The 25,915-nt window shown below is 47.5% G+C and overlaps 7 protein-coding genes across 7 annotated transcripts; 5 read left to right on the top strand and 2 right to left on the bottom strand.

Moving 5' to 3' along the window:
• Positions 1-735: 735 nt before the first annotated feature.
• Positions 736-1,821, top strand: H6S33_009921 (uncharacterized protein; the record flags this gene model as incomplete). Its single annotated transcript, XM_044841351.1, has 4 exons — positions 736-983; positions 1,067-1,181; positions 1,252-1,557; positions 1,675-1,821. 4 exons carry the CDS (start codon positions 736-738, stop codon positions 1,819-1,821), a joined length of 816 nt encoding a protein of 271 aa, XP_044687417.1.
• Positions 1,822-2,678: 857 nt separating this feature from the next.
• Positions 2,679-4,391, bottom strand: H6S33_009920 (uncharacterized protein; the record flags this gene model as incomplete). Its single annotated transcript, XM_044841350.1, has 4 exons — positions 2,679-2,874; positions 3,006-3,598; positions 3,649-3,951; positions 4,119-4,391. The coding sequence occupies 4 exons, from the start codon at positions 4,389-4,391 to the stop codon at positions 2,679-2,681; spliced, it is 1,365 nt and encodes a 454-aa protein (XP_044687416.1).
• Positions 4,392-5,787: 1,396 nt separating this feature from the next.
• Positions 5,788-6,600, top strand: H6S33_009919 (uncharacterized protein; the record flags this gene model as incomplete). Its single annotated transcript, XM_044841349.1, has 6 exons — positions 5,788-5,983; positions 6,072-6,092; positions 6,141-6,151; positions 6,352-6,368; positions 6,418-6,497; positions 6,596-6,600. 6 exons carry the CDS (start codon positions 5,788-5,790, stop codon positions 6,598-6,600), a joined length of 330 nt encoding a protein of 109 aa, XP_044687415.1.
• A 5,163-nt stretch (positions 6,601-11,763) lies between these two features.
• On the top strand, positions 11,764-13,179 carry H6S33_009918 (uncharacterized protein; the record flags this gene model as incomplete). Its single annotated transcript, XM_044841348.1, has 2 exons — positions 11,764-12,101; positions 12,165-13,179. 2 exons carry the CDS (start codon positions 11,764-11,766, stop codon positions 13,177-13,179), a joined length of 1,353 nt encoding a protein of 450 aa, XP_044687414.1.
• A 1,555-nt stretch (positions 13,180-14,734) lies between these two features.
• On the top strand, positions 14,735-16,849 carry H6S33_009917 (uncharacterized protein; the record flags this gene model as incomplete). Its single annotated transcript, XM_044841347.1, has 7 exons — positions 14,735-14,872; positions 14,922-15,120; positions 15,179-15,192; positions 15,262-15,612; positions 15,669-15,955; positions 16,021-16,711; positions 16,772-16,849. 7 exons carry the CDS (start codon positions 14,735-14,737, stop codon positions 16,847-16,849), a joined length of 1,758 nt encoding a protein of 585 aa, XP_044687413.1.
• A 499-nt stretch (positions 16,850-17,348) lies between these two features.
• H6S33_009916 (uncharacterized protein) lies at positions 17,349-18,960 on the bottom strand (the record flags this gene model as incomplete). The annotated part of the gene is made up of 3 exons (XM_044841346.1): positions 17,349-17,528; positions 17,585-18,700; positions 18,760-18,960. The coding sequence occupies 3 exons, from the start codon at positions 18,958-18,960 to the stop codon at positions 17,349-17,351; spliced, it is 1,497 nt and encodes a 498-aa protein (XP_044687412.1).
• A 1,887-nt stretch (positions 18,961-20,847) lies between these two features.
• H6S33_009915 (uncharacterized protein) lies at positions 20,848-21,405 on the top strand (the record flags this gene model as incomplete). The annotated part of the gene is made up of 1 exon (XM_044841345.1): positions 20,848-21,405. One exon carries the CDS (start codon positions 20,848-20,850, stop codon positions 21,403-21,405), a length of 558 nt encoding a protein of 185 aa, XP_044687411.1.
• Between the last annotated feature and the right edge of the window lie 4,510 nt (positions 21,406-25,915).

Below are 25,915 nucleotides of genomic sequence, written 5' to 3'. Positions count from 1 at the left end.
AATGGCTATGGATGTCCGAGAGACATCTGGAGTTTATTCGCTTTAATGCTTACTACTAATCTCCATTTATCTTTGGACAAAAGAAAGGCTCCGAAGCCTCAAATCCCAGATGTTTCCGCCAGATACACCCCCGGACGGGACATTTTGAGATTGTTCAGGCCTGGTTGATCACTATACCAAGCTTTTCATCTAGCAGACTGTTGGACAATCTCGTCTCCTATCAGCACTCTACTAGTGCCTCTAATGAGTGGTTTATACCAAGCCGTCGGTGTTATGTCCCATGGATGGCAAGCTCGGTGACTACTTTACTGAATATCAGATAGCTCAAAGAGGCTATCCATCGCTACTCCATGAAATAAGTCTATCAAAGTAAATAGTAACTTCTACTTTACTTTATCATGGGACGGCTGTAGAGTGTCCCCCCAGAATATGTGTCAGATCGTCATTACCGGTTTTTTTTTATTTTGGTTTTTACCTTTTAAAGAAGGCTAAACGATCCCTCCAAAGGATGAATCTACATGCATCTATAGCAGCTATTGATCTAGCATTGGACCAAGATATACTCAGATAGCCAAGTAGATACTTCCAGGAGCACTCACTACCCCAATGGTACAAATCGGGCACTTTATCCTGGTTACCCGGACACCCCAAACTGTCAAATCTTTAATCATTTACCCCACCATTAACCCCACCACCACACCACACTCCCGCAACCACGCCCTCGCACAGCCCAAAATGACTACGCCCACAAAATCCCTAGAAGCATCCACGCTCTCGCTTCTAACACTAATATCACACAGCCGCAGCCGTCCTCTCCAGCGGCGGCATAGCCCCAGCCTCCAAGCCCTCCACCGACAACCCACTCGACATCCTCCACGACATCGGCGCCCTCACGCGCGCCCCCACCACCAAGCTCTCCATCGCGATTCGGCCACTAACATCATCTACGATGCCGCTGCGCGCTGCGTCCAGGACATCATGCAGTTCGTTGTGCCCCCGCTGCTGGCCACAGTGGAGCTAATGTCGCCCAAGCAGCACGGAAGCCTCTGTATGCTGCTGTGCTCAGGGCCGCTGACAACACCCTGGCGGCGCTGGAGGAGTTTGCGAAAGAGATCCCCGAGATCTGCCGATGTGGGCAAGAGCGCGTGTGGCCGAGAGATCGGCTAGCGAGCACGGGTGTGGTGTGTGGCAGGCTGCGATGGGCTGTCGCGCTGAGGGCGAAGGGGCTTGCCGGGGTGGTCCAGGATGTAGTTGAGCGCATATGGCGATGCTGAAAGATGCTATGGGCGGAACTCAAGGAGTGGCTTGAGAGTAACGACGAGGACGAAGATGATGAGGCGGAGGGTGAAGCCGAGGACGAGGATGCGTTTCTGGGATGCGCCAAAGAAGGCCCTCTCGAAGGACGACACTGAGGCTAGGGAGAAAGTGGACGCATCGTTAAAGAAGATGAAGTTGGCCACTATTCTCCTCGGCGCGGTGGTAAAGCGAAGATTGGCAGGCGAGGGAAAGCTACAGGATGCCCAGCGATTGGATAAGATCGCGGAATTGGCAAAGAGTGTGGCAAACTCGGGAGACGATATCGGCATGGGGATACTATGAGGGACGATGCAGATGAGCTGTGCGGACTCCTCTTTCTTCTCCATTATGGAAGTTACTGATTGGGATTATTGACAGGCTGAGGACGCAAAAGAGTTCGAGAAGAAAGCCATTGAGTTGGCAGAGCTGGCAACCCTTGCGAACGATGGTAATGATGACTCGTTCAGCAAGTGGTTCCGGGAATTGCAAAGATGCAATTTCAAAGAACGGCTGATCAGAAGATGAATAAAAAAAAAAATATAGACAAATACCCCAACTATCAACAAGCAATACTTAAAGTTATAAGGTCATGGGATATCACTCAACCCCAAGCGGAGACATTACGGTTAATATGCCTCACCATCACCACGGATACACTTTTCGCCGAAGATCCGATACTGCGTCGCGGGATGCGCACAAGTGTAGATATCCCGAACCAAAGCTCAAATACAAGCTACATACATGTGCCTCCCAATTTGATTCTATGCATTTCCGCTATTCCACGTCCTCATCTATACAACTAGACCCAACCCAATCAAGCCACATGCTAAGTATGCTCATATGCAATATGCAATCCGCCAGCCAGCCAGACCAGACACCTCCAACAGCAATAAAAAAAGACGGAAAAAAAATCCACACGCCAAAGGAATGACAAAAAAACCCAGAACCCAAGCCATCAAGCCATCGAACCATCCCATCCGTTCCTTTTCACTTCCAAAAATAAATAAGTGTAACCAATGCAAAGAAAGAATGAGAAAAAATGCCAGAGGAACAAAAAAAAAAGCTATATATACATTTCCCAAGCTAAAAGAAGTCCAAACCCGCTGCTTACGTGAGAATAAGATAGGAATAAAATAGTAATACTGAACCCGAGCTTTTTTTAATCGATTGCTGATCACGCTATTGTCTTAACGCTGACTGTTGTCGCTAAGGACTGCAGGAGCAGGTCTCTCCACATCAGCACTATTAATCGTCGTCAACCCCACACCCCCCCGTGCCGTCTCCGCACCCGCCACTTCAGCCGCCGGAGGCGCAGGCTCATTAACCGTAACCGACGAGCCGCTCTACTCCCGCTCATGCGCCGGTTAAAGACCCTTCTCAGTCTACTGATCCCCAACTCTGGCGCGCGGCTCCTTGGCGGTCTGGGTGCCGTTCTCTTCTCGCAGCTGCCTCAAGGCGGCCATGCGTTCGTCACTTGAAGAGCTGCCGCGTGCGATATCGAGATAGCGCATTATGCGGCTGCCACTCTGAACTGGTTCTGGGGCTGGTGAGGGGTTACTTCGATGGATTGACGCTGGTCTTCAGGGCGGAGGTCGGATACGGCTGTTCCGAGATGTTAGTTACAAAACTTTTAGAGAGGCATGATAGTGATGTTATTACATACCATAATGGACAGGAACCAGCAACGTTAAGTAGCCATGGGTCAATACAATCTGGGTGGAAACTGTGATGGGCACGGCAGGACACGCAGATCCACTCCAGACTCAAAGTCTTCCATACAAACCGGGCACCTCAGCTGCGACGGATCCATCTCTGACGTTGACATCACCGCCGGCTCGGCACCCTCCCTCGCAGCAGCATCCTCACCAGAAACCGGCGCAATTCCACTTACACTCGGGGTGGACTGTGATGCTACCGAAGGCACGACAGACCTTCTACGATCATCTTCGGATGTCCTGGATGTGATTGAGTCAGGTGCCATCTCCAGGTCAGTTGGTTTGACATCCATCATTGGCACCTTCCGGAGCTGGCGGGTCTCCGAAACGGACGATCGGCAGGGTGTCCAAGACTGCTCTTGCAAGGCCTTTGGCTCGTGACTGGCGGGGGCGGCCAAACCGGGGCGCTCGCGGGCCGTAACGTTCCGGATGCCTTGTGGGCCCGGATTGCACCGATCAGGATGATAAGCAGGAACAACGCAGTGATAACTCCGGTGATGCTGTAGAGGATTATCAACGCCACGCTTGTAGGACGGCGAGGGTCCCAGAACGCTGTTATTCTGGTTGGAAGACAAGCTGTTTCGGTCCTGTTGGGTTGGCTGATCTTCGACGCTGCTGTCATAGTTTATCGTGACACGAGCTTATCGCCGGTGGTATTCATGAGGAGCTGGAAGTCGTTTGCAGATTCTCTGTCGAGGTTGTAAATACGAGGTCGTAATTGTAGTCTTGCTGTGGATTGTAGTCGCAATAGTCGTGCTCGACGGTGTAGAATATCACGCAGTATGGTTGGGGTTTCTGGGAGATTGCTTTGAGGAAGGCAAGCGGAGGCATTATTTCCGTTGGAGGAGTCGCAGGATATGAATGCCAAGTTGCCAGTGGAGAATTCCCGGTCCGTATCGGAAGTGTACAGGACTAGGTTGTTGACAAAGTTCTTCACTTTCTGGGATTGGCCAAATTAGTAACATGTTCATATCTCCATATTCATGTTTCATAGCCAGCATCCCCCACCCAGACGAAACAAATAACCAGATAAGATATACAGATAAAGTACAGTTTAACTCTCTCCCCTCACTCTCCCATGCAGAACGGATAATGCTTGTAACGTACCCTTGTATTAGCTTGATCGTGATTGGCATCTAGTGGCAGTTGGTTTATTGGGACTGAGTATGTCCGTGTTCCGTCCGTGGTGGACATAACAAGCCCACTGCGGTTTATCAGGTCCCCATTGTCCCCCGTTTGTATCAATTCTCCCACAGCCCTCCCAGACAACATCGTGACCACGACGAGGACAATAGCGACTGCAGGCAACGACCATGGCTGAAAATATAGCGGACCCCGGTTGAGACGATGCGCGCGGCTAGATCTCGCAGGAGTCTCCATCTCGCAGCAGCAGCAGCAGCAGAATGAGGATGAACACAGCGAATGATGCGGGGGCCCCGAGCAGCGGAAAAAAATTAAAAGGAATCAGTAGAGGGGAGAGGGGGGCTACAGTATTTTGTACTTTTTTGAGGGGGCAGCTGAGGCTCGACCGCAGACTGCGGATAAGCTAACAGGGGGGAGGGGGGGCAAATTGTGGAGGTGAACGACGATTTATTATTCAAGGCTACTTACTTACAGACTCCGTGTACTTACTGACTCTCACTGCCGCAGTTTTCTCTTGGCTGTGTTGTTTTGTTTGGATATCAGGCAAATAACGCTTTGTTTGGCTGATTTGGTGTGGAGAGTGGGAGTGTGGAATGGAAACAACTCTGGCTGGTGGTACGTATCTCTCGCCCTGCGTGTGTGTTTTGAACAATCGTTTCTACTCTTGATCGCCAAACAAGAACATTATGATGCCATAGATTAATGTCCTGTATGTCTGTGGAGCAGCAGAGTACGTACTCTCTACTCTATCCCCCGTTGGTCAATCAAATTCAGCCCTGATTGCCGGTACAAATCCTTCCGCTACTCTACATAAAGAGAAAACTTTCCTACCAACACCACCACCACAAACCACTATGTACTACCACCACAATCATCTACGCCTCAAGAATCCTCCTCCCCCCCCCCCCCCCCCCCCAAAGCCTGGGATCTTAAAAACTCGATGTGGGGGTACGTCTCATAACCTCGGGGGAATGCGATACGGTACGAGCTTCACTACGCGATCGCCCAGGCATACCGATTGGAGGATTTAAGGCCGTCAGGGGTCATGATACTGGGATGTTGGCTGTTCTGGGATCCCATCATGCCCATAATTGAGACAAATAGCCTGTCACCTCCGCAATTGGAACTTGTCCAACTCTTCGTCATTTCCTCACGATGATAGAGAGGGGTATTCAATATTCTGGGAAGCAAAGCTTCTCTGGTAGCCGGGATTGCCGAGGATATGCCCAGAGATCGGAATAATAGTTGGTATTTTCCTGATCACCAATGTGCGGTGAGTATAAATATGTCTCTAGCCTCCAACTTTTTGTCTTTTGTGACTCGGAAAATCCACAAGCAATCGGCTACTAGGTATACATCCGAATAGTAGTTCCGCACTTGCATGCACAGATACATTTACTGTGCCAGAGATATTTCTCGTCGTCCCTTGCGTTGCCAAGGTCGACTAACAAATAAAGATAAAGTGCTAATAATGGGAAACAATTGTACAAATAGACTCCTAGACACTGTCATCGGATTATCGTCTAAATTTATGTGTACATATGTACACACCCGACTTGTATAACCAACATTCGGTGAACTTGTTTCCGCTCCGATGGTAATTGTGATCTTTCTCAGACCAATAATTTTCGGCATGTCGCTAGGATATTTTTTTGTGCGGGGTGGTGTGGGTGTGGGGCATAGCGTTGATGAGATTTTGTGGGGAGGAAAGGCACAACGCGTGTGGGGTCCTTCGGAATCGGGTCCAGAGATGCACCCGGGAAGGTGCCTCCACAGCCGGACTCCAGGAAGAACCCTGGGAAGAAGGATCAGTGAAGGATGTCTCGGTGGTAAGAATCAATTTGCCACTCGCTCTGATCGGAATCGGAGCCAAATGAAATGCTACTCGAGAATCGGAAATTAACAGCAACCTTTCAGAGACAACATATCGGAGGTTTCGTTCGTTATGTATTTATTGAGGTGAAGTGACATGCACGTGGCATATAGAGTTGTGGAAGGTGTGTTTCAAAACAACCTTCGGATTAACCGGGGATCTTGCCCGGGCACCGGCCCTAGCGTCCTCTCCGGAAAAATGGAAAAATTGAAGACCCGGCCGCGCCTGGTCATCTCCCCCAGCTTTTTGACTTTATGCTCCGGTGTTTATTCCCCACAGTAACATGAGGAAAAATGGTTCAAAGGGTAATCTAAATTCTTGCAGGTACCTTGGGGTCATCGGTTGCGCACGTACGGGGAACAGTGAAACCCCAGAAAATTAATCTATCAGAGATCCGGATCCCTCTTCGACTGTGCTGGCCTCTTATTGGTACTCCATAATGACCGTGGCGATGGTTTCTGATGAGATTGGTAAATACTGGCTCTTTGGCTTAAGCTTGAAGTCACTCCATTACTTGGAATTAAAATCTCTGGGTGACATGTCGTGATTGATACATCCTCATCCACAGGGTAACCAAAAACCTCTACTCTAGTGAGCCCTCGACGTACTAGCAGCACCGTACCAGGAAACCCGGGCCAGAGAAGAAACCTGCATACACCTCATGTTTGTCGCTGTGGCACGTGTGACAGGAGGAGGCTCTGGAATTCCGGATAAAATGCAATAATCCGGTGGAATTCCGGATCTTTGCCGAAAAAAACGTTCCCACAAAGCGTAGGAGCTAGGCCAATATAATACAATACTGGCAGGTAGGTCAATAAACTTGGTTCCAGCTAATCTTGTTTGTAATGTCTGGTTAATATCGAGGCTTTTGTAATTGGGGTGGAAAGCAAGCCCCCAGATAAATGAGGGATACAATTGAGAGCATGTTAGCTAGATGACATTTGAGGACGAGGAACACATCTTACTTATCAGCTGTACGACAGAGAGGGCTAGATGCTAACTATGTGGTAAATGAGAAAATCCTAAAGAGGCTCATGCCAGAGGTGGGTGAAATTTGGAAAAACCAAGGTTACAGTTTGATAATTTTGTCATATTGAGACATCTGAATTATCAGCAACGACATGCTTAGAAAGACTGGAAGAGAAGGTCAGGCATTGAAGACGAGAAATTAAACAGCCGCGATGATGTTCCAGCTGAAAGACTGGCTTCAATTCTTAATCTTTGAGCGAAGCTCCAACCTAGCCCTTTTTCTGGGCGTCTAATGCACATGACCCATAGCCCTATTTCGAAACCTAACCCACCAAGTCAAATATATTGCTTTCTTTTGAGCTAATTGTTCTAAACCGCTTGGCCCTACCACCCCATGATCATCTATTTCGCTTATTCGTGAAGGCACTATCGGATTTAGAGGTTTTGGATAGGTGGGAGATATAGTTCTGACTAGGCTCTCTACACTGAGTGTAGGTATTTCCTGCGCACCAGCAGCCTGCTACATAACATATCCGCTTTCTCTTTCTCTTTTGCTCCCTAGCGATAGGAGGGCGGTCATCATTGCATGGGGTGAAAGGGATGATGATGAATAATGCAGGTTGATCAACGTTAGACCTTAAGTTTTCCGAGGGTCGTTTAAGGGCGTATCCCGTGGGTTATATTAAACCAGTGGGCTTTAAATAAAGCTAAATTGCATCTTTACTTTGCATCTTTCGTTGTCCACATCGATATCTTCCTGATGTGTTATGTGGTTAGGAAATGTTGGCTGGGTAAAGATATGTACGTTTTAGCTGGCTATGGGTTTCAGGCGAAGTTGAGTAAAATTCGAGTGACAATACGTGAATGAAACTTGCGTGTCATGCATGCAACATTCTCCAAAGTCATAGATATAAAACACTAAAATAAGTGCACAAATTGATACGAGATTTAAGTACATATAGGTCATCAGCGTAAAATCTAGAATTTAAAGGGCGGAGCTATCATGGGATTAATGATATCATCCTAATGGCGTCTGTAGTTATATACATGTAGATACCGACATAATTTGGATCTGGGAATAGGCCTAGGCGCTAACGCTTAACCTCCATTGAGTAAATAAGACCAAACGAACATTTACCGATCGACCGCTTAAGCTCTGGAAAAGACTTCCGCCATAAACCCAACTAATCGTCGCGAGGATTCTCTATCTTCGTTGGTGCTGATCCCCCACTTCAATCTCTTTTGGCTTCCACCTTCCTTACGGATACCCCGCCATGCGTTCTGTTACCACAACCCCGCCCTTATCACGATCACACTGATAATCCGATCGGTATCTCGCCCTGTCGGATAGCCCTGTACCTATGTACTCTAGAGCACTCCTATGATCCAGCATCTCGCGTTAGTTGACCTTTCCAGAATAGGCGTGGGCGTATTCCGTAATTTAAGACACGACCCTATGCAGATGTAATTGACCGTGAACAGTAAGTTGTGCATATGCACTCCATGATCTTCCGAGCCCTTCAACTAGCATTCTCGAGCACTTCGATTTAGCACCTAACACAGTCTCTAGAGCTGCAGAGAATCTCCTTTAATTCGCCAATTTTAACATGCTCATGAATATGCTCCAGTTACCCCTGATGGTTTTGGGTTCTAGAAAGAAAAAAGACTTTAATCTTGAGTATCTGACTCCATAGGGTAATATTTTTCTGCTGTGGGCCATCTCATAATCATAAGCGGCCCCGATCGTTACTCGCATATTCGACCAACCAGATATGCGGGATAATAAGTAAACAGCCGCGGATTTAATCTTTCTGCTAGACATAACTGCAGCTTCTTTTGGAGCTAAAGTATGGAGGATTACTCTAACTGAGCGAGCTGGGTAGAGTAGGAAGGCTGAAAGCCTATGTGGAGTAGGTACTCTAGCTCCCATGCAGCCTGCAAGTACGTACTCGGGGCCTCTAGACTCGTAGTGTAGGTAAAGACACTCTGCTGAGACCTTCGTACAGCTTTCAAAGCACCCCAAAATCGAACGCTGAGTTACGTTTCTCCGATAGTAGGTCCTCTTCTGAGGACATCTAGAGTTGTATCTGTCGAAAGCTAAATGACATCACGAAAATTATTGTTCGCGCAGAATTTTCTTGTCGATGCAGCATAGTAAGAATTTTCAAAACGCTGGCGTTGCTGTCAAGTGTAAAGGCTGATGCAGGGGGTACATCCTCACATTCGCATATTGCAGACGACATACTTTAAATCCCCCAGAGTATGTGGAGTGTTGACGTCGATTGTTTCAGTGCGCACTGGGGCTGCATTGATTAACCGCTACCACTGCATGATCTATGGTATCATTGTGTACCGAGATTTCCGTTTCCGTTGCCACTGATCTGCCCCGCACATTGATTGTTTTGAAGAAAACGATTATTGATGGTGGTTGTTGTAGTCGGGTATGGGTGCTTTGTGGACCAGACAGGCCCGAAGAAAATTCCTATTTTCTAGCGGTTATGTTGGCCACCATCTCTCCCGATTGGTGACACGTACATGCGGTAACTAAGCACCTTCTCTGGAAGCTTTTCCATCAAAATTTTCGTCTTTCTAACGATGGGGCCGGTTGAAACCATGACAGCTGTTACCCCAGAATTCTGAAACTTGCGCCAAAAAAACTCACATAGTCCCGAAATCACGCTGCCGGCTGCTAAAACTGATAGACACTGCTTCTGAGAAATCGGGTAGAGCTTCTCACCAGTTTCACGAACACAATCCACATGTGATTGTAACTGGAGCTGGAAAGCTGAGAATTTTACTGCAGCTCCCGGAATACCGACCGATGGAGCGCTGCGGTAACTGAACCTGGCGCCAAATCGGAACAGATGGAAGAGAGCAATATGGATATTCAAATGCTCCAAGGAAGCCGATGTAATCAGATAACTGATATGAACACCCGATAGCCAGTGGATGTTGAACCCCTCATGGAAACTAGTTCCGATGCGAGGGGTTCGGGTTCGGGCCTGTTACTGCCCTTATTGGCGGTCCTCATTGGTGATCTTGGTTTCTTGTGAGAAACTCGAGTGATGTTGGGTGATAGTGGCTGGCCAGGATAGCAAAAGATTCGAGATTCTAAATATTGTCGTTGTTATTGTTGCCTTTTCAGGAACGAGATAATGTACCATGCACACCCAGCTCAGAGGTGCAGAACTAGTGTCTTGAGGGGAGCATTGGTATCATTGTGGATTGTGGGGCATTTCTGCGGTGAGGTTATGTAGAACAGACATTAGCTTGTGTTAGAAACCTCGAGAAGGTGCTCTAGTGTCTTTGACTGTGGGAAAATGTGTGTGCACGAAGCCCGTGGGGTTTGTGCGGGGGAGAGAAGCTCGGGTGGTGGTGGTCGTCTAAATAAACATCGACAAGTCAATGATGGAGAATGTATCTTTTGGTAAACGTAACACACCATGACGGTTGCATAATTACAGCTGCCGAGGAGCAAGCAAGTAAGCATGCTAAAGGGCTTAGAAGATGGCAGTGAAACAAAAAGGAAAACCGGAAGCGAATCGAAACATTATTGCAATCTAAATATATTCGGGGGTATTCTAGAACGCATTAGGCTGAAGGCGAATAGAATGTTTGAACTTGCGTAAGAAATCCCAGCTAGACAGCGCGAACGGACTGATTCAGGGGAGTGCTTACGAACATCCAGTAACAGTGCGTTATGCGTGCCATGCGTGCCACATCAGAGAAGGTTCACTGTGTGCACTGTGCAGCGAAAAATTGGGAAAAAGATTTCTCATATGCACATATCTGCACATGCTCTAGGTACATGTAGGCACTCTGGGTAGAGGAGGTACTCTACTCTACTTTACATTCTCTCTCAGACTCGCAGAGAGATCAGGGATCAACATAATGCTTGTTAGAGTGCCTACTGTAGCTAGAGCGATGAAGGTGGGAGAGAATTCCATTGTCGTCCAACGGCATGACGGGAAAGAAGGTGTGTAGAATAAAGTGAATTCCTAGGCATGTCGGCCCTGGCTCGCTCTGAAGAAAACCCGGGAGTTGGATGAGCCTGTTGTGTTGCGAACACTTTATTTAGTCGGAGAGTCCAGCCGGCGAACGGCGTGGGACTTGTGCCGCACCGAAACCAGGATGCACAGGGTTGTAATCCCTCCAGTCCAGTTTCGAACGGGGCTGGGGAACTTCCCATGTGGGAAGGGGAACTGCCCAAAGAGCAGGATCCCTTTGTATGGCGACGATCCTATCCCGTTGTGTCAAAGCGTGGTCCTGTGAGGATGAGGAAGGGAGGTCAGCTCAAGACTTCACACATAAAGAGACCACGCTGTCCTCAGCGTCCCTGGTTTCCTTTCTCTCTCCCCAACACACCAGTCTCTGCGCTCCAGCTGAGTTCTCGATGAAGTGGCCTATTCAAGGTGACGCTGTTCGTTAGCCAGCGGTCTTCATTAGGGAACTGTTTCTGTGACTCTTCTCTGACTCTTCCTATTCTGACTCCTCGAGTCACGTTTTACACTCACTATTTCGTTTGTGTTTATCTGTCCTCAACGTTGTTTACACACTTCATCTTCCCGTCCTGCACCAGTCTGCAGTGGGAAAGAAGGAGCTATCCACTACCACTTCCACACATTACACTTATTACCAACAAATTCCATCACAATCACGTCTAGATTGATCTTGCATACACACTGCATCTCATCATTCTCTCATCGCCATCCCCATCATCATCAGCTTCATTGTCTGTTGAATACCCCCCCCTTTCTTCATTACGTCATGCCTTCACAATTTATCGATTCTTTCTCTCCAATGGAGGCTTCTATCGATTCTCCCACCGTTACAAAGGACGAACCCCTCGACTTCGATGATTTCGGTAGTCTCGGTATGTTGATGACCGGCCCAATCACTCCAGCCTCGACAGCTCCGAGTGATCTCTACATCGGAACCCCTTGTGGGGATTCTCCTACTCCCAGCTATTCGGAAAGCCCTGGAAACAGTCTCTCCCCAACTCCTGGCCCAGGTGAAGCCCCGAAAGATGGTGAAAAGAAGCCAGTCAAGAAACGAAAGTCATGGGGCCAAGTTCTTCCTACACCAACAACCAACCTTCCTCCTCGGTATGTGTAATCCCTTTTTAGATATTTTTTTAAAAAAAAAATCATATAGCTAACCTCATATAGCAAACGTGCCAAGACTGAACCTGAAAAGGAGCAGCGTAGGATTGAGCGTGTTATTAGAAACCGCCAAGCAGCACAAACCTCTCGGGAACGAAAACGGTTAGAGTACGAGGCACTCGAAAAGGCCAAGGCTGCTCTTGAGGTTGACAACAACGAGCTCAAGAGCAAGTTGACTCTCACCGAAAGAGAGAACATCGAGCTTGCCCAACGTCTTTCCAACCTTGAGCAACAAGTCAAAATGTTCCAAGACACCATGAACGTTGCCAGACAGATCGCCGACAAGGTCAATTTCTCACAGTCTGGTGTTCCAGTCCCAACTGACATCCCATCACCTGTCGGCTCTGATGACGTTCCCTCCAGAATGTCCTTTGTCGACAACACTCTTGATCCAAATACCCTTTTCTCTAATGAAGCAAGTAATGCATCATCCCCGGCGTTGGATATCAACGTTGAAGCTCTCTACGAGACACAACAAACTGCTGTTTTGTTGTGTGACCTGCCGTGTCTGCAGAGAGCTTCGCGTCCTTCCCCGGAACTTTTGACTATTTGGATGATGCAGTACCTACTGTTGGCAACAATGACATCGACGATCTATTCGATTCAGATGCCTTTTCTACAACTTTTCTTGAGTCTCAAACGGGGGACCAAGATTCCGGATACTCAACTAGCACGCTTTTCTCCCTTGATTCTTTGGTTGATTACGACCAAACCGACCAAGCAGCTTTGGCGACGACTTCTGACCTGCAACCCGGCCTGCGCGCTCCTATTGGTAGCGACGGACGAGCGACTGCAATCGGAGTCGAGTAAGCTGTTTGGTAAGTTTGGTTCGTTGTCAGGCGGAAATGATGGGGGGTCTGGTTTGTTGGGCGGGAATCCGGCCAGTGAACTTCGGAGACTAGTGGAAAGTTTGGATTTGGATAGGCAATGTGATGAGATTGATTACGGACCCGTGAAACGGTCTGCAACATGGAACATTTCAAGGCGTCCTGGAAGTCCAGGTTGTGGGGGGTTTGTTTGATTCTGTCGGCGAATATTTGGGTCATAGGGTTTAGTTTAATCTTTTCCTTTGTTCCTTTCCTTTTTTTAACGCATCTCGTGCTTCTAATGCCTTTTCTTTGTTTGGGAGTGGGTGGATGTGGGTTCATCCAAAAAAAAAAAATTATGCGAGGAAATGGAAGGAGGGGGAACTCAGGGAGTCTCCGCCTGTTCTTATTTTTCTTATGAGGGTTTTTCTTTACGGTGTTAGAAGGGGCTTGCTCAGATTTTTTACTTTCGCTTTGTGTTCTGGGGGTGTGATTTTCTTCGATTGTTCTTTCTTTTTATATTCTAGCGTTTATATCGCGTGAATAATCTGGTACACAAGACTGTTCGTATTGTGGTTTATATTAGCTAGTGAGTGGGTTAGAAAACAGGCCCGCCTACAAATACCAGACAAAGCCTCAGGCTTAAAATAAATATTTACACTTTGTCCATCAGATGTGACCTGAAATCAACTGGATCAGATGAGATGAGATGGAAGTTCTGATTTCCTTCCATACATACGCCGTATGTAGTGTGTTGGCCGTTTCAAAATTTATGATATCACATTAAGTCGCCCCAGCCCTATCAAATACACCCCCTTTTTGCAGAATTTTCAGAAGATAATTCATGCCGTGATATTTCTTCTTTCAACATTTCTTTCACGTCGGTGTGTTGGCTGGCGTCGGTAGGCATGAATGTTTCTGTAGGGGAAAGGGATGGACTGGCTTAAGGCTTTCCCACATGTAAAAGGAAAAGGAATCGAGTGATAGATGAGTGGGCGCGGGCTTACTTGATATTGATCCCTGCAACCTTGGTGGGGCTGATGGGCGGTGATGGAGGTTCTTTGCATACTGCCGGGCCTTTCACCGGGATCGCGTTAATGTCCCCCACACGGGCCACACTTGTTCTAGGTATTCTTCCATCACCATCATCATGGGCAATCAATTGCTTGTACAGTCGTACCTTGATATAATTATATGTTCGATCACCAGAACTAGTTGAAAAAAACAAGGCGATACCAGTGAAAAGCCAAGATTCAGGCAACGAATATGATTTTCTGATCCAAAGACATTCTTGAACCGGCAACCCGTACAATACAGCAAAGATCTATGCGACACATATAAGAAAATCGCAGATTCCCCGCAGTTATTTTTTTCCTCATCTGAAGGCATCTCTGTTACTCCCGGATCGGTTGTATTTCTGATACTCAGAGCAGAAAGGTACCTTCAGATTAGTACACATGCGAAATAAACTCCGTGTGGTCGGGATGGCGGATGATCCTCTGAATTTATCCATTAGAGCTGCAGTGCATTTTCACCCCGCTCTAGCCAGCCCAGTTCATGAGCTCCGTGTACATGTTTTATGCTCAACACGTTTACCAGGCTACTCAAGTAGGCCCTCGTGATATACTATGTATCCGCCATCAATTCCTTATTTTTTTTTTATCAAACCCCTCATCTCCACTTCTCGACACATCTGTAGGAGTATATAAACGTTACTGGCCAAGCTCTTCCATATCAAAAAGCATCACCTATCTTATATAACTATCAACAATGGCTTCAGAAAGCTACTTCCTCGGTGTCGACGTCGGAACCGGCAGTGCTCGGGTTTGTATTATTGATAGTACTGGTGAAATCAAGGGCGTTGAGTCGAAAGAGATTCAGACATGGAACCCGAGAGCAAATTACTATGTGAGTATGCTAGCTGCCCCAAGAATTTCCAATGCTAAAGAGTTCACAGGAACAATCGACAGCAGATATCTGGTTCGCAATCTGCTACTGTAGTCGTCTTGTCCTCCAGAAATTAGGCGTAGACCCGGAATTGGTGAAGGGGATTGGATTCGATGCCACCTGCTCGTTGGCTGTCATGTCTGAGGACACGAACGAGCCAATTTCTGTGGCTGGCCCGGATTTCACAGAGACGGCGAGGAATGTTATTTGTATGTTACGATATTCCTTTTATAGATTGGACCATGACTAACGAATGTTGTTGTCTAGTATGGATGGACCATGTAAGAAGAGCAGTGACCTCATCGATCGTTATCGTAGACCACATCTAATATTTGAGAAATCTATTATAGCGTCCCGTCAAAGAAACCGCAAAAATAAATGCCACGAAACACAATCTCCTCCAATATGTTGGAGGCTCAATGTCAATCGAGATGGAAATCCCGAAGGTTCTCTGGCTGAAAAATAATATGCCTAAGGAGCTCTTTGAGAGGTGCAAGTTCTACGATCTGGCAGATGTTCTGACACATCTTGCAACTGGGAAGGAGACTAGATCTTTCTGCAGTGCCGTGTGTAAGCAAGGCTTTGTCCCTGTTGGTATTGATGGAAGTGTCAAGGGTTGGCAAGACGATTTTTTGAATGCCATCGGGTTGCCAGAGCTTTGCGAAGATAACTTTAGAAGGATGGGTGGTGTACATGGACAGGTACAGAGCGCATCGGACCCTTAAGCTTACAATTTCTAACATGATCTATTTTACAGAATGGCACAATGCTATCCGCCGGAGAGCTGGTGGGAGAATTGAGTGAGAGCGCTGCAAAAGAACTTGGCCTCAAAGCTGGAACTAAGATTGGTAGTGGTGTCATCGATGCATACGCAGGATGGATCGGAACAGTTGGAGCAAAGGTTAAGATGAGCGAGGACTTGCTGGACCAAGACCACGCAAAGAGTGATATCGAACAATGTTTCAAGCGTCTAGCAGCGGTAGCTGGTACAAGCACATGTCATTTGGTTATGTCCAGAGATCCTGTATTTGTGCCTGGAGTATGGTAAGCCATAAACCTAAAGCCACATCGCTTAAGACCCGGTAATTAACCAAAAGAAAACCATCTAGGGGGCCCTACCGCGACGTTCTTCTCCCCGGTTTTTGGATGGCTGAAGGCGGCCAGTCCTCCACCGGCAGTCTCCTCCACAACGTCCTCACCACTCACGCCTCCCATGCCAAAGCCCTCGAAGAGGCTAAAATTGCTGGCACAAACATTTTCGACTACCTCAACTCCCACCTCGAGGACATGCGCAAAGCCCAAAATGCGCCCACAATCGCCTATGTTGCCCGTCATCTCTTCTTTTACGGTGATAAGCACGGTAACCGTTCGCCCATCGCTGATCCTGAGATGCGTGGTTCCATTGTTGGGTTGAGTATGGATTCCAGCGTCGATGATTTAGCGCTGCAGTACTTCACTGCTATGGAGTTCATTGCTCAGCAGACTAGGCATATCATTGAAGCACTGAACAACAGTGGTCATTCTATTACTAGTATCTTCATGAGTGGTGGACAATGCAAGAACAAACTCCTGATGCACCTTATTGCTGATGCAACTGGTTACCCTGTATCTATCCCAAGATACATTGATGCGGCAGTTGTTCTCGGTGCTGCCATGCTCGGTGCTAAGGCTGCCAGCGTGGACGCTCAAGGAAACACTGCGAACCTGTGGACGATCATGGATAAGATGAGCAAGCCGGGAACCATCATTGAGCCTACCACAAACGAGAAGGAGAAGAAGCTTTTGGATGCTAAATATAAGGTGAGTAATTGCGCTATCTATGCGCCCCTGTAAATTGTTCTCCTCTAATCATTTCCGCAGGTCTTCCTCGAGATGGCAAAAGCACAGCAGGCGTACCGGAAGAGTATCGACGAGGCTGTTGGCGATTGGTCTGCCTAAGCCGGTACTAGCAGATCTAACCAAGGCTTTATTTTGGGATTCCTTTTGTTTAAGTTTCGTGATATAAGGGGATTTTTTATTATTCCACTCAAGGGAAGCTAGATTATGATCACAAAAATGATGTAAACGTACCTGTATAAGCATCAAAAAGAAAAGGACCCTAAACCCGATAAGTTTTAGCAAAAAAAAACTCACAAAACCCAAGATGTGTGTAGAGAAATGATTGGCCACAAGAAAAGTACCCTTTGATGCATGAATAATCGTCACATTATAGCATAAGCGCATAATTGCCCTCAAAACACGAGTACGAAAAAGTGTAAATTTTGTTTCAAATAACCCTTGCACCCTAAACAAACAATGCCGCTTATCAAGCACCAGAAAATAATCCAAAGAAAAATTAAAGAAAAAACAAAACCGAATCTAGGGTTCTAACACTGGTATCAACCTATCCTCACCAAGTCCTATCGTTGCATCATCATTTATCACTCGCCACAGATTCTCACAACTTTGCCTTCTCCTTGAACGACGGCGCACACAGAACATCGTATGCTGAGCTTGATAATGTATCTGAGGCAGTTGAGACGGTGTGCGTAAACAGCCCTCTCGTGTCAACCATAGATGGGTTCAAGTCCTCGACCTTGTTAGCGCCGATCAAACGCATATTCATCACAAATTCATCCTATTCAATGTTAGCTTCTACATAAACAAAGACAAATACACAGAAGGGGGAATTACCTTCAACAACTGCATGGCCCTATTGACACCAGCCTCACCGTACGCACTCATCGCATACAAGAACGGCCTGCCAATACCCACACCCTTGGCACCCAAGCAAAGCGCCTTGATGATATCAGTCGCACGCCTGATACCACCGTCGATGTAAATCTCAATTTTGTTCTCCATGCCCCTCTTCCGGAGCTCGGGCATGACCTCTGCAAGGACTTCAATTCCCGATGGTGCAGTATCGAGCTGTCTGCCACCATGGTTAGAGAGGACTACACCAGCACAGCCATGCTCGACAGCTAAGATGACATCTTCGACGCGCTGCACACCCTTGAGGACAATTGGCATCTTGGTGATGGATTGAAAGTAGGCGACGTCTTTCCATGAGAGGGAGGGGTCAATGAAGGAGGAGATCGCACGTGCGGCACCCTGAGAGCGGTCGACATTATCGTTTTCAACCTTTTGTACGTTGGTGCCAACATCTTCGAACTTAGAGCGCATATCCTTCTCACGTCGTCCAAGTTGTGGTGCGTCAACGGTTATGAAAAGTCCTTTGCACCCGCGCTTTTCGGCGTGCTCTACTATGCGGCGAGTGACGTCGCGGTTCTTGTTGACGTAGAGCTGGAGCCATTGGATCTGATCTCCCTTCTTTGCGTCCACAATCTCATCGAAAGAGCAGGACGCAAGTGTAGGGATCATTTGAATGACATCATGCTTATGCGCCGCCCTGGTCAATACCACCTCACCCTCAGGGTTTCCAAGCTTTCCTAATGCCGTTGCAGTAACATAGAACGGAATTGAACACTTATCGCCCAACATTGTTGTGCTAGTGTCCACATGTTCCACATCAATCAGGATTCTCGGGCGGAACCATATCTTGTGGAACGCTGAGTGGTTTTCCCGCATTGTGATTTCGTCGTCGGCACCGGAAGAGTAGTAAGCCCACGCGGTGCGCTTCATGACATGCTTTGCGACAGCTTCAAAGTCGAGGAGGTTGTAGCATTGCTCAAGGATGGGCATGTTCGCGATACGTTCCTGGCGGGCGGCTTCTTCGGGGTCTTCGGCTTTGACTTCAGCTTCGACGGTGGACATGTCGACTGGTCCTACGTGCTTGGATTTGTCGAGGTACTGGACCTGGTGTTAGTTTACCCATTTCATGAGGACCTTGGGGGTTGTGAAGAGCTCACCTTGTCAAGAGTGTCTGGGGGGTGGATAGGGTCAAATTCTTCTGTCGCATCCTTTCCGGCATACTTCAGAATGATCTTTGAGCCACCGGGGTGCTCTGGTAGGAATTCTGTGACATCGTAGGCTTTTCCGTGTACGATAACCCAGCAAGAGTCCTTGTTGTTGTGCTTTGCCACGTCCTGGCCGGTCAATTTGGCGTGCATTTTTGCAATTGAGAAGCTAGAGGTCAGAGAGAGGAAAGTCCCTGCAAAGAAAGAAAATCTGGGGAAAATCTGGGGAAACGAGAGTAAGTTAAGTGGATTTAAAAACGAAAGAAGTTGCTCGGGTTTAAGACGGGGAAGAACAGGTCGCGGGACGCTAACAAGCATTTGTCGGCATTGCTCGGGCTCGGCTGAATGGTTTGCGAAATGTGGGGTGCCAAGAAAGCCTATTTACCCCAGCCCCACGCAGAAAACCATCGCCGGGAGCTCCGTTGATATAAATCCACTGATGCGGCCGCAGTCTTTCTTCACCGATACTGATACCGATCAACTTATTAGATCCTGAAGGTAAATTTCCTTACATCTTTACTTTTCACAGAAAGAATCTGCTTGGAAAAACACTGATAAAATGTTACTTGTACTACTACATGTAGATACATTGTTTATGGCTAGTCAAAATTCTTGATTGTTAAAACTTTAATAATCAACTTATCATAGGTCCAAGGAGCTCACGGGGAAACAGTCGGTACGGCCACTTTTCGTGAACAATCACAGCTCAAAGGGGTAGGTACATAATAGCAGTACCAAAGAATGAAATGTGATTCCTACAAAACACTGCCAGAATGCGGTATTCCCGCGACGCAGATTTTGGCGCAGTTGGCCGTCATTGATTCTGTGGAGCCGAATGCGTGAAATCTTGGCAAATCGTTGCCAAGCATGTCATAAAAAGCTTTTTATTGGAATAAACTTGACTGGGTTTGACAGAATCCCCCCCAGAGTTCCCGAGCAAGATGCCGATTGGAGAATGGGATCCTGATAGTTTCTGGTGATTGCCATCCCAATTCTGGTATTATAACGACAGCCCTCACGAATAAGGAAAGAGATTTTTCGGAGTCTGGGGAAAATGATGCAGTCATTTGAAAGGCTGAAATCCCTCGTGAGCCCAGGGGATCTATTAGTAGACTTCTTAATCGATTTCTTGCTGACGTCCAGTAGTCAGCTGCGGTTGTAACGCGTAAACAGTGGTAGAAATACCTACAATTACTGTAACGTGAGGCGTATTGGTGTTCTCGTGATATACAATACAATATTGTATGCTTATCTGACTCGACCCCAAGACGAATATGAGGCAGGAAAGAAGCTAACCCACGCTTTCTATTCCTGTGACCCAGACTGGCCACCAGTTGTGACACGCGCCTAGCCTCTGGTTATACTGCTAGCGCCATTACGATAGGGCTACATAATAATTATCCGTTATGGAAAAACAATACCCGTGTAGTGGCGGCGGCGGCTGTTTCAAGTGTTGTTTCAGGTTGTTGGGGAAAACTCTGCAACTGGTGCTCATCTTAAAGAGTTGGATAAGAAACCACCGCAATAATGTGCCAGAGTAGGTAAGTATTCGAGAAATGAAGCGGAAGATCCAGAGATTTAATTTGAACTGTGGCTGTGATTGTGATATCTAGATAGCATTCAGCTGCAGATGACTGGTGACTGGTCGTTGGGATCGTCCCTATGATGATGCTGAGCGGCGCAGGACGTCGCACAAAACGAAACAACCGTGCACCCAACCAATCACGGGTGTAAACATGAGACACCTTGTTGACTGGGGCTCCTTCCTGGGTTTGTATTCTTCCCTTTCACCCAGGGACGGGCTATCGAGGTTTCTGGTGCTGGGTGTATTGGCATATCCTCAATAGTACCTACAGTAGGTAAGGTATTGCTGTTTTGCCTGCGGAGGAGGTATGTATGCTCTGATATATGTACCCCCTAGGTAAGGTACTTTGCGTATCGTCCTTCTTCCCCGCTTCTTCCTTGGTTTTTGAAACCAACCTCCTCTTTTTTACGTGACAACCGTTCTCACACACCAAAAACCCCCACCGCTCCGGCTTCATGTCGATCGCCCACCTATCACTAAGGAAGGCCCTCTTCGAGGCGTTCGACCTTAGTTCGCTCGACAAGGCCGTTGGCCTTCCAGAGCTCACCTACACCCTCTCTGCTGAGGTTGAAAACGCAATTGGCAGCAGAGACCACCGCGACTCCAGTCAACTGAATACCCTCCTCTTGTTAGCAGCTATTCAGCAAAACAAACAGCTCGCCGAAACAGTCTCCAAGCTAGGAGACGACATCACCTCCCTGAGGGAGTCAATCGCAGCCTCCAAAGCTGCTCCCACCCCCTCAGACCCTCTCATCGTCCAAAAACTGGACACCCTCATCGGGAGAACCAGCCTCCCCCCTCCCACACCCCAGGCCCCCCACAGACCTACCCCGCCCGCCAAGCCTGCCCAACCGAGGGCAACCCCCATGTATGCACAAGTGGTTCGATCCACCCCCAACTCTAACGGGGACTGTGGACGTAGAAACTATGGAGCCAAGGAATACAACCGAGGCGAAGACGTGGACGTAGGAGGTTCGTGGACTATGGATTATGGGGCCGAAGGGTATACCTAAGGCGAGAACGGGGACTGTGGACTATGGACTATGGATGGTCGTACCTGGTCTAGTATACCGGGTAAACCCTATGACGTAGTGCGAACCAAATAGTATTCGTAACTGTGAAGTACAGAGGTTGCATAAAGAGAAAAGAGAAAGAAAGAGAAATGAGAAATCACGAGACAACGCCCCCCTTATATATCCATACCCTATCCCAATGCTGACTCATACCCTCGCGTAACAGAAACAAATAAAACATAATAGAAACCCACTTCACTAAACCCAACCACACTGCATAATCCTTCTCCCTTGTACCCAGACAACTCACATAGCCAATCCGTCTAGCTGCCGTTACAGACCACTCCCCCCTCTACGGCCTACCTCCTGGTAGGCTTAGGCTTCCGTGGATATCGTTCGTGAAATCGTTTGACAATATCAGGCGAGTGTTCGACATCCGACAATGGCTGCCACGAAGCTTCGTCATAACCGGCATACTTAACCAAGTATTCAAGTCTTCCTCGACGATCCCTGGAATCCAAAATATTCTCGACTTCCCACTCCTCCTGTCCTTCAACTTCGACCGGCGGTGGTGGTAACTGTTGTTGTCCTGGTAGGGGATCAATGGCTTCCGGCGACAGTAACGAAACATGAAATACAGGGTGGACCTTCATAGAACGAGGAAGTTCTAATTCATAGGCATAGGGATTGACAATTCGTTTAATAACATATGGCCCAATACGCTTCCAATCGAGTTTCTTCGAGGGTCGTTTGGTAAGGACATGGCGGGTGGATAGGAAAACCTTATCTCCCACACGATAGTAAGGAGCGGGAGCCCGACTGGTATTGGCCGACTCTTCTTGAATCCTTTGCGCTCGGAACAACTCATCTCGTAGAAAATCTAATACCTCCTTCATCTCCCGTGCGATACCATTAGCCTGATCCTCTGCTGTCGTCCTACCATGTTCCAAAGGACCGAACGTCATTCTTGGATTTCGTCCTGAATTGGCAAAGAAAGGAGATATCTTTGTTGTTTCTGAAGTGTGATTGTTGGTCGCAAATTCAGCCATTGGTAACCATCGAGTCCAGTCATCTTGTTGATAGGAAACATAACTCCGAAGGTACTGTTCCATCACGGCATTAATCCTTTCCGTCTGCCCATCCGTCTGAGGGTGGAACGCAGTAGAAAACTTTGGTGATATTTCCAGACGGTCGCAAAGAGACCTCCAGAATTCCGCAACGAATTGTGTCCCTCGATCGGATACCATAGTGTCGGGTAACCCATGTAATTTCCAAACATTGTCAATATACAGTCTCGCTACTTCCCTTGAATCCGCCTCCTTTGTTGTTGGTATTAGGTGTCGCATCTTAGTTAACCTATCCACCACGACCAAGATTGCATTGTATCCATCGCTCTCTGGGAGGTCGGTAACAAAATCCATTGACACATCTGTCCATGGTCCATCGGGTATTGGCATAGGTCGAAGTACCCCATAAGGTGCATTGCGTGGTGCCTTGCTACGGGCACACACACTGCAATTCTTAACGTACTGGTCGACATATTTTCGCATCTGTGGCCAGTAGTACTCTCGATTCAGGAGTTCCAAAGTCTTCGCTCTACCTGGATGGCCTGCCGATGGTTTGTCATGATGTTCCTTTAGGAGTCTTAGCCGAAGGTCATTGTCGTCGGGTACATAGAGTGCGCCACGGTAAAGTAGCCGACCGTTGTTATCTTCCGTACATTCGGCAAGCGAGATCTTATTCGAGTGACGGACGCCGTTCCGAAGCATCGCGAGTACTTTGTTCGGGAAACTGTCAACTTGGTAAGCATTTAAAAACAACTCTTCTACAGTGGACATTCCTTCAGCGGATTCATTTGAAAAAGAACCCGCGAACAAACTTAGCTTTAAATCCAAATTTTTTCGCTTCAAAACCACCTGGCTTTGATGCGTCAACCGTTCATCCCCCTCCTTAGGTAGGTCACCCGACCTCCTAGTCAATGCATCCGGCTTTGCCCCTTGTTTCCCTGGTCTAAATTGAATGACGAAATCAAAACGTGAAAGAAATTCCGACCAACGGGCTTGTCGACGGTTTAATAGCTTTGTTGACATAAAATATTCAAGGTTCCTATGATCGCTGAGGACTTCGATTGGGAATTGTGCCCCTTCCAAATGATGTCGCCATTCCTCAAAACATCGTACAATTGCCAGGAGTTCTTTGTCATAGATTTCATAGTTGCATTCCGCAGGGGAATGCTTCTTTGAGAAGAAAGCGACTGGATGTAAAATTCCTTCATCATCACGTTGGGATAGGATTGCAGCAGAAACATAGTCGGATGCATCAGTTTCTACTACGATTTTCCGATTCGGATCAAAGTGCGCTAGTATGGGTGCCGTTATGAACATCTTTTTCAATGTCTGGAATGCTTCCTCCCTTTCGTCCGTCCATTCGAACTTAACATTTTTCTTCGTCAAAGCCGTAAGTGGGGCAACAATCTTTGAGTATCCTAGGATAAACCGTCGATAGAAATTAGCAAATCCCAAAAATACCTGAACATCATGAAGGTTCTGCGGTGTAGACCACTCTAACACATCGACAACCTTCTTCGGATCCATCCTATTCCCATCTGGGGTGAGAATAAGGCCGAGATACTTCGTTTCTTGAACCATAAACTCGCATTTCTCGGGTTTAAGGTGAACATGATTCTCATCAAGTACCTTTAGAACCTTCTGAATATGGTCTTCATGCTCTGACAGAGTTTCCGAATAGATCAGGATGTCATCCAGATATGCCGTTACAAATTGATCGAGGTAAGGACGTAGAATATCATTGATCCAATGTTGAAATGTGGCAGGGGCATTCGCTAATCCAAACGGCATTACAGTATACTCGAAATGTCCATAACGAGTCCTGAACGCCGTCTTCCATTCGTCTCCCTCGGCTACTCTGATTTGGTTATATCCCCAACGTAGATCCAGCTTGGTATAGTATTGCGCTTTTGATAACTTGGCCAGGGTTTCCTTTAGCAACGGCAATGGATATCGATTCTTGATCGTGATAGCATTGAGACCACGATAATCCACACAGAGCCGGAGAGTCCCATCACTTTTCTTTACGAACAGTATGGGTGCTCCCGCTGGCGACTCACTGGCCCGAATAAATCCCTTAGGTAGGTTTTCATCAAGGTATTCCCGTAGTGCTTTTAGTTCGGTTTGGGAGAGGCCATATATCGGTCCATAGGGAGGTCGTTTACCTTCCTTCAATACTATCTCAATATCATGGGATGGTCGATGGGGCGGCAGGATAGAAGCGTCATATTCTTGGAACATATGGAGACGATGGTGGAACTGCTTTGGTACTAGTTGCTTGACGTCGACGGTGGATTTCTCAACTGCTGAAATGACAACAGTATGATGTTCCGGTAGAGGGATCGATATTCCATGGGCAGTAACTGTCGTTCCACTGAGTGAACAGTGTTGACAACAGTTTCGAGAGTCAAAAATAAGTAAATTTTCCTTCGGCCGAATCGTAACATCGTGACGTCGCATCCAAGGTATTCCCATTACAATTGGATAGTGTCCCAGCTTCGTTACAAAACATGATGCAGTTTCCCGATGACCATGGATATCCAACGACACATTGACAATATGGGTGATCTTTCCCGATTCAATAGGCCTCCCATCCATAACATCTACCTGACGAGGTACTTTAAGGCGGGTCATTGTAAGATTATTGTGGCGTACAAAAGATTCGTCAATAAAAGCGTATCCAGAGGCTCCGGTATCAATAAGGGCATAGGTGGGTATGAAAGAATCAGAATCCTGAGAAACAGAGCAGGTAACGACAAGAGAGTCTTCGGACATCTCATCCTCGGACACGGCAGCAGCAGGGAGAACAGAAACAGGTGGCGGGGCTGGCCCCTTTGGTTTGCCATTTTTTACCAAAGGGGCTGACCTTTTAACGCCGGCTTTGGGGATCCATTTTCAAGTGGCCTTTCTCGCCAATTGCTAATGGAACGGGGATCTTTGACGTGAGGAGTCAGGTAACGAGGCTTAGCGGGGGCATGGCGACGTAGGGGTTTGACTGTGGTGGCAGAAGCGGAGATACGGGAACGAAGGTCAGCGATGGTGGCATTGGCTTGGGCCTCCCAGGCCTTTGCAACAGAGGTGATGTGAAGAATCTCATCTTCAACATCAGCGAGGTTCTCGTCAGCAATGGCGAGACTTTCCTGGTGTAGTGCCAGACGGAACCGAAGCTCTTCTTCTTCAGCCTTCGATTCCTCCAGCTCAATCTTCAAAGCAACGATAACCTCGTCGCGACCTCGGATGATTTCAGTAGAATCTTCCTGGTTATCGCATAAGGTTTGCCAAAAATCGGCAGCCTTTTCGTTGGCTGCTTCTAGTTCTATAGTGAGGCCGGCAATGACCTCTTCCTGAGCCGTATCAATAACGGGTTCTAGTGGCGTGGGGGTGTCAAGAGGCTTGGTGAGAGCTTCCAAACACTCAGCAATAAGACCATGAGCCTCCGTAAG

This window comes from Morchella sextelata (genome assembly GCF_020137385.1).
Source record: "Morchella sextelata strain SCLS chromosome Unknown scls_38, whole genome shotgun sequence".
NCBI lineage: Eukaryota > Fungi > Ascomycota > Pezizomycetes > Pezizales > Morchellaceae > Morchella > Morchella sextelata.
Note: the sequence above shows the minus strand (reverse complement) of the source record. Positions and strands in the feature narration are given on the sequence as shown.